This window comes from Amia ocellicauda, chromosome 17 (genome assembly GCF_036373705.1).
Source record: "Amia ocellicauda isolate fAmiCal2 chromosome 17, fAmiCal2.hap1, whole genome shotgun sequence".
Classification (NCBI taxonomy): domain Eukaryota; kingdom Metazoa; phylum Chordata; class Actinopteri; order Amiiformes; family Amiidae; genus Amia; species Amia ocellicauda.
Genome location: NC_089866.1, coordinates 5,027,712 through 5,042,997, shown reverse-complemented (window position 1 = coordinate 5,042,997; position 15,286 = coordinate 5,027,712). Strand labels below are relative to the sequence as shown.

General features: G+C 46.6%; 1 protein-coding gene across 2 annotated transcripts in view; it reads right to left on the bottom strand.

Moving 5' to 3' along the window:
* The window catches only part of ankfn1b (ankyrin repeat and fibronectin type III domain containing 1b), a 163,727-nt gene that overhangs the window by 42,516 nt on the left and 105,925 nt on the right, over positions 1–15,286 (bottom strand). Inside the window, exons 1-2 of one of the 2 annotated variants that reach the window (XM_066689308.1) lie at positions 14,406–14,647; positions 10,936–10,976 (exon numbers count right to left, since the gene is read on the bottom strand). Coding sequence is in view for 1 of the 2 variants with exons in the window: in XM_066689307.1 (XP_066545404.1) it covers positions 10,936–10,976 (41 nt within the window). In the remaining variant the exon portion in view is untranslated. Of the gene's footprint in view, positions 1–10,935; positions 10,977–14,405; positions 14,648–15,286 lie in introns of those variants that run through there. The other variant, XM_066689307.1, reaches the window with a different exon arrangement.

Below are 15,286 nucleotides of genomic sequence, written 5' to 3'. Positions count from 1 at the left end.
TGGCTTTAATACCACCGTACATTTTTAACGATCTAATTGACTTAACCATTGTTTTCACCAATTAAACACTTCTCCCAAGGTATAAAGCCGCTGACGATCTCAAGAGGCCTACAAATTAGTGGATTGCGTTGCCTTGGGGGTGGCATCGCTGGCTGAGATGATTTAGTGTCCCGATACACTTCGTTGGGCAAGTCTCGAGATGGCTGCTTAAGTAGTTCTCGAAGGATTTCTCCAGATTGAGAAATGGCAACCTGAGTTACACAGGGGAAGGGGAGTGGGGTGGTGGTGCTGGCGAGGTGGGGGTTGGGGGATCAAGCCCACATCCCTTGGTTTGGTAATGCGGGCACTGTGCCAACCCGACTATCTGGTTACCAGGCTCTGTCCCCGGCCAGCTTCGCCCCTGCAGCTGTTCCAGATGACATAAGGAATGACGGCAGGGGCTATGATGTAAGCCTGTTGCTAGACCCTTCAGAAATTCAGCCATCGCTTCTCTTGCGTGGGAAAGTTTAAAAAAATGAAGAAGTGACTTAGCCTATGGGTTCCCCTCCCTGCCTTAATGGTGCCCAGCTCAGAAACCAGGCACGCAGCCCGCTAAACCCTGGGCGTCAGTGCAAACACCACCGTGAACTGTGCAAAATCTCGGCAAACATTTCTAATTTCTTCTCCCTTACCTTCGATGTTTTTCCGCTCTCTCCCCGAAACAAGATCAGCGATGGACACCCCGTCGTTCACTGGTTGGACACACACCCGCATATTCGCGCGCGCACGCACACCTGCTTCCAGCGCGACTCGGATTACCGATTCCCCAATAACTGACTATTTCTCGGCACACACAATGGGCTCTTTGTGAGGCTCGGGGACATAGCGCTCATGCAGATGAGGCAGATCTGAAAACAGACGTGCTGCTCAGCATCCGCCGTGTTGCAACTCAACGCCGATCTCACGGGCCATGCAGCGGTTCCCCTTAGCTGCTTTGCTTCCATGGACTCGAGGTTTATTCTGTAGCATCACTCCACACAGGGCTTCCCACCTGTGGCTTGTGTACCAGTCTTGCACACAATTGCCCACATCAGGGTGGGTACAGGGGGCATCTAGCAGACATGGGTGCGACTGTGTCTGCTCTATTATGTTGCCATATATTTTCTTGTAATTCTATTCTTTCACGTCAATGCTAGCTCGTGTAAATGTCCCTTAAAAGTGATCATATTTTTTTCTTAAAGCAGTTACTCTGACCTCTTTTGCCCAGGCAGACATTCCCGCAGACGAGCAAGGTACACGCTTACAGCGCGGCGCCGAGGATTAGGTCCGAAAGCATCGGCGTTTAGGCTTGTGCTGTTTTGTACTCCATGGTGCATGATCAGAGCAATGTGCTGGCAGAGGAACACAAAGGGGCTGTGCGTTTGGGAAAGAGAACTGATGAGGTTTTAATTTAACCTCAGTGATTGCTGTTTCTCACGCCTGCCACTAGATGAAAGACGAAACAAAACAAAAACAAAACAAAAAAACAACTGAAATATTTGCCCTCCTTCCCGTAACCCATACGGAAGGTATTTAAACGCTAAAATGAAAAGGTCCGCGATGCTGACGATAGCTGCAGGGCGCAGAACTACAAACATTTCCAACAAATCTCTGCTGTTCTGTCGCTGCGATACCCAACTTATATTTCATTCAAATGTATTAGTGCGTCTGTGCATTCTGGAACATGGTCAATAAAAGCGTATTCAGCTGGCATTTCATTCATAAAAGCTTGTGGTATGTATAGATAGGTCGGGTAGAATTCATTGGGCAGAGTCCATGCAAACACGAACGGATTTGGTTGATTATATGCTATTGTGTGCAACAGTGTAAAAATGTATTCAAACCAACACTTCTGTAATTTGTTTTTGTTGCACATCAAACCACTGCAGCCAAACATCCTGGGAACCAGTCTGAAGCATCTAATTGTTGTCTGTTAAACGCCCCGGACGCAGTTAATAGAAAACAGAACACACAGACACACATACAGTCAGACACACGCAAGTTTTCAGATACAAGATGTTGATCAATAAAGTGAAGGATCCGCGTGAACGTTGGTATCTTTGTCCGTCATTCCCAGAAACTGACAGAGAGGCTGTTCCCAGGAGACAACGCCTCTCAACACAATTCCAAGGAATATTTACTCTGTTGTTACGGATTATTTTAATGGAAATCCAGCAGCAAAGAAATAGTTGTTATGCTGAACAATGAAAAGATAAGCAATCTGTATTTTTTAAATGTGTGCAGTTCTATATATAAAAAGCGAGAGAGAATGTATGTTCAAACTTACTCATAAATGCAACCTTAATTGTTAATTGGACGCCTTGTTTTTTCAAGCTGCATTTTAATGACATCTGTGTACCGACACCCCCGCGTGACACATTAATAATCTCATCAGAGTGAGGCATGAATAGTAATTTAAAGTAGCAGAACTTGTGGGTATGATTACAAAGAAAAAGAGCCATCTTGTTGATTTATCTTTTCTTATTGTCAAGAAAAACTCATTAACATTCAAAATAATGTTGCAGGAGAAATCGTTTCAAGACCTCCTGGAATATTTCCTCATTGGAGGGTGAAATACGGAACGATCTTGAATTTTCAAATGAAATGAAAAAGAACAACAAAACACAAGTAACAACACGACAAACACAGTGCTTAATCACGTATACCCATACTCACAAACGTCCTGTGCGTTTCCTAATCTTATGTTATGGTTTTAAGAAGCATGTTCTCTTTAAAATGTAGACAGACTAGGAAACTACAGCCGTATTACAATATATTCATATACATGTCTTTGCACAGTTAGTCTTTCCTCGACACGGAGGGATTTCTGTCAGTCCTGTGTCATCATCTCAGTTAAATGGCTTGAAGCAGAGCTGGTTACACTTCTAAGCAGAACATGAAATGTTTAAGAGAAAAAAGGCTTTTCCCCCTTTCCTCGCTGGAGATGAGAATGAGATAATGATCTGAATTTGACTGCCAGTAATTGAAATATAGCAATTTAACAGCTATCACAGCAAAGGCAAACTTGCAATTATCTCTCTCCTCCAGCGTGTAACAAAGGGACTGCATTGACTCAGACTAGTTACACAGAGATAGAAACACAGGACTTGTATCCAGGGCATTTAATCTTGTAATTCAATGCAGCTTTTCTAATTGGTGTCACAGTTCCAGAGTGAACGAGGAATATACAACGAGATTTCTTTTCTTTTTTCTTTCGTTGCAGGAAGTTATAGCCATTCTTGGGGGCAAAGTCAGGGGAAATTTCAAGCTGATTAGCTAATTAAATCCTTTTTATAAGCTCCCAGAGGACAAATCAGCAGAAACCATTTGTAATATCCCCATGAATAAGGCAGAACACACAGGAAGACGACTTGTCAGTAAGGAACCGTGATTTCCTCGCAACGGCAGAGTACAATAAATGCATCAGAAATGCACACGTTTCCTTTTTCCCTAATTACAACTGACTGCACAAAGTCTAGTCTATCGTTATTTATCAGAGACTGTTTTAGGATAATAACTTCCATGTGTGTCAGGTATCGCTGCTATTTTTTTTTTGTCGACTAGACCCTCCTGGAGTCAGCAAACAGCAGATCGCTTTACTTTTATTTTTATTTTACACTGGGTTGCACAGAGACCACTTTGGTTCTAGAACGTGTACATTCTAGATTGTTCTAGGTTTTTGTTTGTCACTTTTCATTCTTTTCAAGGGTTTCTGTATTTGTGAAGAGTAAAATACTTCAGAAAACGATCTTAAAACCGCTTTAAAACAACAACAATTCTCACCACATTCTTTCTCTAACTTCACACCAGACTCCCTCGGTTATATTAAAAAGCATCCTGCTCAGATATAGGTACAAAAGAGGCGGCACCACACAAGAAATCAATGTCAGGGGCGCAGGGTGAAACGGCAGAAAGTTCACAGCCGGCAGCTGCTCCGAGTGGCACCCTGGGTCTGGCGGAGGGCGGCCTGTTGAAATATTCTGGTATGTTGTTTACAGACAACTCCGTGGCTCCGGTGCAGCGCACAGACACGGCACCCCGCTTTCTCAATCCCACAATTGAAAGCGGCGTCAAGATCCCAATCAGGGTTGTGTCTGCAGACGGGGGGATTATTTGTGCTGGAAGGCAACCTCAGAGAGAGGCTGGAAGAGACCCAGTAGAGGGGAGTGTGGGGGGAGTGGGGGTGGGAATCCCAGCACACACCCACACAAACACACACACACACACACAAACACAGATACATGTGCAAGTTACAAAATCTCATGACATGCGCATTAAAGTTCTCAGTTAAACCCACACTTTTTGCACAGAACACTTACACAAGACTACCTTACTGTCTGCAAATCAGCCGACAACTGTCCGTTTTCAAACGCTCTGTAAACGATATTGTGTTTTTCACCTGATCTCACTAAATGTGACAAACAAAATGATGCACAGATTTATGTTTATGGGCTCTTAACGATGCAGAACATGAATACGACAATAACAAAATAATATAAGCAATTGCCAAATCTGTACAAATCATTTCCCCATTATCCACCTAGCGTAGCAGGTGCCTAGTTCAAATTGCTCACGAAGTAATTGTTCATTTTCCATTGAAAGTGCAGCAGATTTATTAGCATTAATAGAACTGTCACTTTTCTGTCGGCGGCTTCAATTTATAATAATAGTTGTTTGCGTATCAGTAGCTATGATCCTTTATAATGGAAACCAGTGTAGAGCCCAAAAAATAACATCCCGTGGAGGATGAAAAATAAAAAACCCAGGTCAAACAGATTCCCTTGTCTGCACGGTATGTAATTTTTTATTTTTTATTTTTGTTCTTACTGATGACGTTGTGTTGGAGCTATGGCTTACATCATGAAAAGATAAAAAGAGAAAGGAGAGAAGAAAATCTGGAAAAGTAGCACGGGGTCGCTCCAGTGACATTGAAATTCCGATTTCACGCATGTGGGTGACCTAATCTTTTAGGTGTGTGAGAAAATGCGTGTCACAGGGCTGTTGGAAGCCGGAGCCCTTAATTCCCGTGCAGTGAAAACACTCTCCAGGCACTGACACCAACTGTGAGAGCACACCCGGCCAGTGCTCAGCCTCAATCCGTCACCGATATGCTGCGAGACGGGAGCCCAGACAGCTGGGATTATGCCAGGGTATCCGGGGAGCACGAAACACAGCGGGACCACCAGTCCGCGGGGTGATGTCATGGCACGGGGGGCGTGGATAGCCTTCGAGTGGTAGCCCCCAGCTTGTTAGGCAGGGAAATTCCTTGTGACAAGCGTCTTTAATCCACAGCTCACAACACACTACCCTCCCTTTACTTCTTTCTAAAGCTCCCGTAATTTTAAACACCAAATGCATATGGAGTCACTGATGAGGAATGCCGGGTACAATGCTCTCATCACGACCGCGACCCCGGCCTTGGCTTGTCTGGAGGTCTTCACGCTTGAGCTCTCGGGAAGCTATAGATACCTTCACAGAATGACAAGGAGTGAACATATGCCCTAGGAAAATGTGTAGCCCCGCCAGTCCTGTTAAAAATAAAACAAGACAATCAAGAAACTGTGACCAGGAAGAAATGTGATTGCTTAATTTATAATCTGCAGTTATATCACCCAACTATGCCACTGTACCAACACACAAACCCCAGACACCAGCTCGTCAGGTGTTGATCGACACTTCCGGGCGATACTGCCCCGTCCAGCGGGGGCGCTTGAGAGCAACACAGGCTGTTGTGGCAACAGAAAGAGAGAGCTGAGCCGATCAGGGAGAGAAACGCCAAACCAGATCTCCAGGAGAGGCAATCGGCACCACAAGGAGAGGTTTTCCATGCCACGCACATCGAAAAGCACCAGGAGAGAAGGATTGTCCACCCTCTCCTGCTGTGATGTGTGCAAATGACATGGTCGACTTCAGGGGGTTGCGCGTCTCGTCAGGGTAAGGACCAGCATTACAGGCATGGAGACAGAGTGAATTCTTCCAGAGACATGTGGAGAACTTTTAACAGGTACTGTAAAAACAGGAGGAAGATGTGATTTCTTGTGATTTTATATAAAGGTCATGGAAATGCATATCGTTCAGTTTGCAGCAGCTTAGCCTATTCTGAGCTCCCCTATTTGTTTGTTTTTCTCTCAACGAAAGCCCAACACTTTCTACGTTTTTGGGTAATCTGGTCTCTAAGTCGTTAATTCTCTGTGTTAAAAACGGCTGCCAACCCGCATATCACTAACAAAGCCTCTTTGCTCGCGTTTTTTCGTTGTTTTTTTTGTTTTGTTAAACACAGGATGGAAAAGGCCATGCTTGACAGAGCCCCTGAAATACAAAAAAAAAAGGTTTTGGCCCTAGTGCCTTTCCAAAACAATCTCAGTTTCTGCCGCCGAAACGATCTGGCACCCGCGCTCGTGCTCGAGACATCAGAGCGGCTCCCCGGCCAAGCCACTTCAAGACTGCCGGCCGGCCATTTCTTAAAACAACCACTTTTGCTCTCCAAGAGAAAGTCAGGCAGCCAGCAATTCCAGTGGGCTGCTTGCTTATTCTTCTACTATTGTAAATATACATACATTAAAAAAGAAAAAAAAAGAAAATTGAGGACTATGTTTCCTATTCAGTAGTCTGGTATCCCTCAGCCCCATTAACTGTCTCCAACTTCTCCGCGTTCGCTTTGTAAAATCTTCATCGCGTTCCAACCGGCGGAGGGAAACCAAAAATTAAACAGACCACCTAAAGACAAAACTGGGGCGCTTTCAAAACCGCAAATATGTTGATTTCCACTAATAAAGCTGTCACACCGGACCGAGAGGGCTCTCGTTCACGAAGAGGTAGGGAGAGCTTAGGCACCACATCCTTCTGTTTCGAGGAACACAAACAGAGTATCGACTTGCAGGCCTCTCGGTAACCCGCGGTGGTGGTCGGGAAGCTTGCGGCGGGGTGGGGGGGTGCAGCTCAGTCAGTCAGTCACACGGGCCTGCTGGAGGAGCCGCACAAGACCAGACGCACGAAAACACGACCCACAAAAAACAAGAAAGGAATGAGAGGCGCTTTCCTAATCAGCTACAGAACCGGTTCCGCTGGAAAGAGACGGCGAATGGGTCCAGTGTTGACGCCAGTGTCCGTTGCTAGCAGGAGTCCTCCGCTTGGGCTACAGATCTTGGCAGCGGCCTGGCAGTAGTCACCGCAACTGCGCACATTCACAGAGAAGGCCTTGAACTCGGAGAGATGGCCGCCACTCAGTTGTCTGACTCAGCACTTTTTTCATTTCCCCCCTTCCTCAAAAGAATGTCATTGCAAACACACACACACTGGCGGTCAAACATAATGTCACCATGCAAACCAGAGATGTTACACAAACACTTTAATTGCACCACAAGGACATGGCTGTGCTGGAAAACAGAGCACTTAAACATGCATTACAAAAACACGGCCAATGGCGGCTCCATGAGTGGATTATTGGCACACGATATTTTGGTAAATCTGGCTTTGCATAATCACAAAGTCTGACTTAACTCTCTTTCTACAGGTATTCCTCATCTGTGAACTGTTACTCTGGCACTGCGTCTGAAACCATGGCTTGATATAAACAATAGGAATAAAGAGAAAGAAAGACACATACGAACCATTTTATTCACCAAAACCAAAAATCTATAATCCTCGGGCACAATAAAAAGGTTTCAAAACTGAGGATGTAATCACTGACCACTACTGCCTAATAAACGGGATCAGAGTGTATTTCCGAGCCAAGAAGAATTTTACGTTCAACAAGCTAATTACTCTCACGATGGGAAAGACAAAGGGGAATTAAGCCAGAGTTTAAGGGCTTTTGTCTTGGACTGTACGAGTCTGCTTTCGACAACTGGCACAATTAAGCTCCCGAAAAGGAAACCAGTATAAGCGATCAAACGGAACAGAAAACGTCTGGCTCACGAACACCGACGTCGGCTGTCAGAACGTCACCTCTCGTTTCTCTCTCCGCGCCGCTACAGGTGGCCTTTGCCCGGCGGACAGACCCACTCTTGCACTCAGCCGGCGCAAAGTACTGTAATAAGCTGCAATTTAAAGGAAAATAAACTTTTTCCCATTGCTCGTGACGGGGTCAATCACAAGTTCTGGCGCCGGCTCCGACTCGCGCGGGAAACTTCGCGTGTTACGGATACCTTGTCGAGGGACGCGACCAGCGCTGTGTAGCAAGTGAGACGAAAAGAAAGGCTTCTCGGCCCGCGCCCCTTCCCTACCGGCACGTTGCAGATGCTGATGCTATATCTCATTAGCTGTTACAGATATTCACTTTCGGCAGCTCGGGATCACATGACTTCACACGACGGCGTCTCTAAGCAACGCTGCCAAGATTACTGTTAACGGCATCCATCGCTAACAATAAGTGCTAAAAATAACAGAAATAATCTTAAAAAACGAAGGGGTTGATTCTCGGCTCTCAGTCTATAAGCTCTCAACAGGGAGACATAAATCAGACAAACCAGAGGACGCCAGGCAAAGGTGCGCTTCCACACAGAACTGATTTTCAATGCGTTTATTTACCCCTTAATAAAGACGACATACTGTTACGCTTGACACTGTTCTGTATATCACTATTTTGTGGTTGCGATAAGGGCTACTGTTACGGATGGCTAAAAACGTTGTCATGGACTGTATGAGGGCAAAGATCATGTGATTGTGTGATGTCAGACTCCACTGCCAGGGGTCCCGTTCAGTAGACACAACTTTCAATTGGGACGTTCTGTATAAACTGGATTAAAACCTTGTGTGAAGACTCGTGTGAAGCTCATGTTAATAAAACATCCAGGCAACACACAAGCAGGAACTCAGCTAACTCAGGGCAAGGCAGTGCAATTAATGACAGCCAAACAGGTTGATAGGGGTGAAGAGATTTACTACAATGGTGAAATAATGTCAGTCTTTTCTGGGGATCCTTGGTCTGTGTGTGAGGCCCCCACAGGGCCACAGAACGCAGTTTGTTAGCCTCTGCTCCTGTCCTTCCATCCTGTAGCTCCCCCCTCACAACACACTCACAAACACACACGCAAACACAAACACGCCAACTACCACAACCACCTCCATCCCCCTTGTTTCCCCGCCTCCTCATCTCCAAGCGCAAAGAGGCTCGGCCGACTGTCATCACGATCCCGTGGGCGGCGCACAATCCCAGAGGCTTGAGGAAGAGGGAGAAAGGGGGAGTGGACAGGGGCGGGGGGAGACGGCGGAGTGGTGGTGATGGGGGGGTGGGGGTTAGTTTGGTTTGATCAGTAGAAATGTCATTCTGGCAGACAGACAAAAAGCCCAGATTAAAAGGGTGAGTCAGCGCGATGATTCACTGGGCAGCACGAGCGCAGAAATGCTCTCATCTCCGAGCGTTCGTGGGGGAACGGGGGGGACAATCATCCTCTAAATCAGCACAAATCTCTCGCCGTCCCCAAGGACATGCGTGGCCAATTATTCCGCTCGTGATCGCCTGCCTGCGCTCCGGGATGTCAGTCACACATCATGCCCATAAATAAAACTCTTTTCCAAAAGGCGTCTGTGCCCCGTCGCTGTATCGACGATGCACCCAGGAGACCACCAGCCAGACACCGGGAGGCCCAGAGCAATCCGGGTTCACCCCATCTTGGACGGGGATCGGACATCCAGGACGGAGCTGCAGTGAAACCCTCTCGACCTGCGCAGGTTTAAGAAGCCGCTGCTGTTTTTTAGGCGATTAAGGTTCCTTCCTCCAATTCACGCCTGGCACTGATTGCATATTCTGTCCATTTCGGGTGGCCTTTCCCTGCGGTTGCACTGTCAGCAAGGCGACCAACAGGACACGAGAGTGTAGATATGGAAACGCTAGCTCTAAATACATACCTTAACTGCACATGACTCATACAAAGTCAAGTGTTTACAGATTGTTTATTTATTTATTGTATTTGAAGACTAGCACACCAGAACACAAGAAATGGGGCTCCTGCGAAAATAATAAATAAGAATAAACCTTTTCTTTTTTCTCAAATTAAACGTGCCACGACTAGCATGCACACAAAGTTACAGGAAAGCGTCGTTACAAAGGCTTGCCTGCTATAAAACCAGTTGCTATGACTGCAAGGCAACCGAGCTGCAGCCCACGACGCGCTGTGAGCAACGGTATGCGACAACTGCAAGCCCCACCGGTGATCTTCGAACCGCAGACAGAAAGGGGCATTTAAGGCTGCCACCTAAGAGAGTGTTTGTTTTCTGACACAGACCTCGGGCTTGGCTCTGGAAATCAAAAGTGTCACAAATCTCTCCACCTCATTTTACTCCGTGCTGCATGCTGTTGTGGGCTGGTTTGTTTATCTCAAAGAGTAAGGAACCAAAATATAAAATTACATTTTCAAACCCGAACAAAACACAGGTGGCAGGCAAGTCAGCGCTCACTTTACACCGTGTCACCCAGATAAAACTCTGTCTAACACCCCTGGATCAATCCTCCCGGGCAAAGCTGAGCTGAACCTCCCAAGTCTGCCAGCTTTATATTATGGTAAACTGTTTGGTAGTTTAAAAATAAAAACAAACAAACAAACAAACAAACAAACATAAAATGAGAGGCGCCGCTGTTAAATACAAACAAACCATAAACGCAACACCAACCTAACAACACACAATCTGACTGGCTGCCAGGACTGTCACAGCAGACGCTAATAATCTGGCTAAGATTACAAATGCTTTAAAGAATTACTCTGGAGCATTGAGCAAATGTTGTAGTACAGGAGACTGGGAATTAACTGAGCTCTGCACACACACACACACACTTTTTTATTTTCTGCACTTTTGTATTATTCGACAGCAAAAACTCACTGGCTAAACGAATACATATTTTGGTCCCCCTGATGATAATTTTAGAAGGATCTTGATAACAATTATGGACCAACAATGAAAAAAGTGAAAAGATCTTACTTTTTCTGGTGAGATTCTCTTCTGTCTGCAGACCCCAGACTCTGGAATAAAAAGAGACGAGAAGAGTGTAAGTGTCTGAGCAGGACCTAGGATGTCCCTCAACCTCTGAGCCCAGCGTTCCCGACAGGAGGGCCCTGGCTGAATTCGAAAATGTGGCTCGTCTTAAAGGGTCAACAAACCCCAGATATTGTATACACCTGCAGTGGCTTTACAACTGACAACCCAAAGCAGCCACTTAACCACTCTTTCATATTCTGACATTAAGAACCGCACGGTGGTCCAACCAAACAATAACAGGATGTTATTTCTCGATACACAACTTGTACACGAACATGAGTACAATGGAGCTGCGCCTGTTTATTCCGACAGTGGTGCTCCAAACAGTCACTAAGTGCATTATACGAACTTCAAAATAGATTTACTGACTGGTAATTGTCAATAATATCGTATTGCTCGTAATCTGATCCCTCTCAGGAGTGCCGAGCTGTTGTCAGTTCTGCTGTCACCGTGACTATAAAACAGACACCCGCGTCACTCAGACAACAGGAATAATTACATACTCTTTCTCTGCGCTCTGGATATCTCAGGAGAGCTTCTTATACACAGGTCTGTCAGTGTGGCATTGAAACACCGCCGTCTGGACTCTGTACTGTACAGGAGAGTCCAGTGGATTTGATCATTTAATGGGAACCACATCGGAAACTCCTGCACCTGAATTTGGGAGCGATGAGATGAGGAAAGGTCGATAGTTTACGAGTGGGCAGACCCCATGACAAAGTTACACCTCGTATCAATTGAGCCGGTGATTAAGGCACAGAACCCGGCACCAAGCCTTCCCAGCAGCCCCTGCTACCGGTCAAATACCACTAGGAAGTTGCTTGAACCTGAACCCCCTCGTGCTCCGCCCTGCTGATGGGTGCATAGCGACTCCAGTAACAGAGCCCTGGGCCAGAGCTGTTGACAGTTGGTGCGGCTCATTCCCCTCTAAGCAGTTTTCAAAATACCAGGAGGGCTGGACGGGTACAATCCTCAGTTCCTCTAAATAGTTACGTTTCCTAAAATACCCCTTTCATGTGCTATTCACCGACAAGTTATCACTTCAGACATGGTGACATTTAATTGAGATAGCTCGAGGGCCCACGGTGCAGAGCTCTGAGCTTCCCAGATGCCCGTGGTGTTTCAGAGAAGACAAGCAGACAGCGCTGGTGTCAGAAGGCAAGAGACAGGGACAGTTTTTAACGTTCAACAGATTGAAACCTGTGCCAGCGGACCTTGTAAGCCTTAAAGGAGGGCACATAGTTTCAATTCCCAGAGGATACTCAACCCAGCGTTGTCGTTTGTGCGTGTCCTCCATTCTCGGCATTAGCACAGCGCTTGGCCTCGAGTGTAGAGACTTGCGTGTTGTTGCTTATGTTTACATCTCTCCATGCAATGCACACAACGTACTCCGCCTATCATCTGGAAAGATCTCTCCTGGGTGGAAGTGAGGAGAGGACGTATTTGAGTGACGCACCACCCCCAGTCACATCCAACGCACTGACAAAGGCGTATCGGACAGACACAGATAGGGATTTACAAACATGAAACACAAGATGATCGTGTGATTGAACTGCCATTGAGGTACATTTTAACTGGTGGGTTCTTGACCAAAAAATGGTAGGACGTCACTTCAGCAAAACGAATTACATGGAGAACACCAGGTCTGTTTACCATTTTTGTGGGCGGATTAATGTGTGTGCATGGACACTGGTGCCTTTGTTTTGGCCGGCTTCATCTCAGTCCAGCCCCTTTCCCCCAAGAAGTAGGAGGAACACCGAGACTTATCCACCCCCGGAGCAGACTGCACCTACTGCAGGAGAAAGACTCAGATTTCAGGTGCTGCTTGCGTTCCTTGTGTTGCTTTCCATACCAGACGTGTTGCAACCGCTAACACCGCCTTCATGCAATATCTATTTACACTCACTTGAATCAACAACAATTGTATTTTCAATATTTGTTCAACAGTGAATAGATGATTGATCGGTAAAGCATGCAGTGTTTTTCGGATAAAGGAGTCCAGAATGTTTCCTATGCGGAGCGTAGGTGATGGGAGTGAGTCGGGCCTGGGCCAGGAGGGAACCGTTTTGAAGTGCTTTTATCCTGTCTTTCCCTCAGCGGGGGGAAGGATATCACACCGAGAGCATTTGACCTTTCCCTACCGGCGCCGTGTCCACCGTGGTTTTGATTTTCAAGCTCTGCTTCTATTATTTCTCTTTAACACTGAGGTACAGCTGTTTTATTGAGGTTATCGATTTCCACACCCACTGCGTTTTTTTCCCCCTCCCCTCAGTCTCCTTTTGTGTGTCAGATCCTGGTTAAGATTATAACACCGGCCTCCACCGACACACAGAAAGACTCTGGCCTGATACACCGAGCTTTGATCCGTTACCTACCGATTCCGGCAAAACGGCAGACGAACACTAGCGTCTACCTACCTAAATTCATATGATGGCTAAGACCACAGCGAGAGAGCACTTCTGATAGCTCATGCTATGAGACTTTTTAATAGAAGCTCCTTAAATATATAGATATCAGTTACATCTCCTGGATTAACTATGCCACAGAGCTGTCGAATATCCTATTTCCCATGCACTGCTATGTACATATACTCAGCTGAGAGCTCCCTAAAAATAAAGTCAATATCTTACATTCATGCCTGACTTGATAGCACAGCCTTTCCATTCTTTAATTTAGTTTTTAAAGATGGTGTTAAAGACTGAACGAGGGGAGAGATAGCCACCTCCGATCAGAAGTGAAGGGTTGTGTGCTGTGGCTAAGAAACAGATTCCCCAGAGTTTCAATTTGCCTTCAAAAACGAATTGGCATCCAGTGACAGCGTCCACGAGGAGAGAAGAGGATCTGCCTGGACTGGTAGATGAGAGAATGTGAATGAAGGGACGGACAAAAGCAGAAAATAATGAAGTGGAGGAAGAGCCAAATTATGTGGAAAAAATTGATGAAAAAAAAAAAAGGAGCAGGCACACTATCTGTCCGTTTTCTATAGAGGGTTTTGAAGAAGTGAAGTGGTGAGACACACACACACACACACTCACACTCTCACACTCACACAGTACGCCTGACTGGGGCGTAATACTGGGCTCTCACTCAAGCAGCGCTACATTCACTTCAGGTTCACACTTAAAGGAGTAAGTTAAGCCACACTACTTCAGCATCAGCGGGAAAGGATACACCAGCACAGTGAGGCACGGCACATGGTAAAGCACGGCTACAGAACCGTGCAAGGGAGAGAGCGAAGGGGGGACATAAACACAGAAACAAAAAGAAAGAATGTACTGACTCCACACAAACAGATACAAATTCAACTTAGCCCAAAACGCAAACCCCTGCATCTGCGAGAGACCCAGAGAAGACCCACGCCCTCCGCCGAGCATCAGCCGGGTCTGCGCCGCCCCTTCCCTCCGGCCACATACCTTCAGTCGCTCTCCCCCCTGCGAACCCTCACAGAGGCACACCTGCCAAGCCCCCGCCGGCTCCTCCGGAAGAATCCCCTTTCACGCCGCAGCTCCCCCCCCGTGCTCCCGGACCACCGAGTCTCCCTCTCGCCTCGATCGGTCGCCCCTTTCATTTGATCGCCGGCAACTTCGGTGCGATCATCCTAGAGTCACCTGTTTGGACTCTCCTCTGCGCTCCCGTCTCCGAGCAGGCTGGCAGGCTCACACAGCTTCTGAGCGTGCTCAGACCGCGGCTGCCTTGCCAGAGTTGTTGTACTTTAATTGTGGTTGCCAGGCGATAAGCTCCTCAAACTCTAGACATTGGAGGGGAAGGACAGGGAGCTGGAAGGGGGGGTGGGTGTGGGTGTGTGAGAGAGAGTGTGTGTGTGTGTGTGTGTGTGGTGGGTGGGGGGTTTGAATGCTAATTAATGTCACACAACCCTGAGATAGGGAGCTGTGATTTGGGGGACAAATAGGATTGTGGCTAGGCAGGACTGCTGGTCAATGGATGTTATGGGTTAAAACCGCTTCATTTCTTCAGCTTTATAACACATAAGTTCAGTGATTTTTAAACCAACAGCTTTGCCCATTGTGTGACCACACAAAGGACACACTTTTTGACAGAGAGGGTTTTTCCACAGACGTTTTCTGTTGTCGTGGGTGAGTTGGTGTGCGTCACGTTCACTGCGAGATGAACGGCCGAACCCCCTTGAAGTGTGAAAACATGATGTAGACGTAAGAGAGAACGGGAGCTTAAGATTCGGATTTCGAGGCGGTTTTCACTTTAATCACAATTATTACAGTTTCTTCGTAAAAGCAGAGCCGTAGTCTAACGCTGAAACATGGCAGTTGTGGACCTG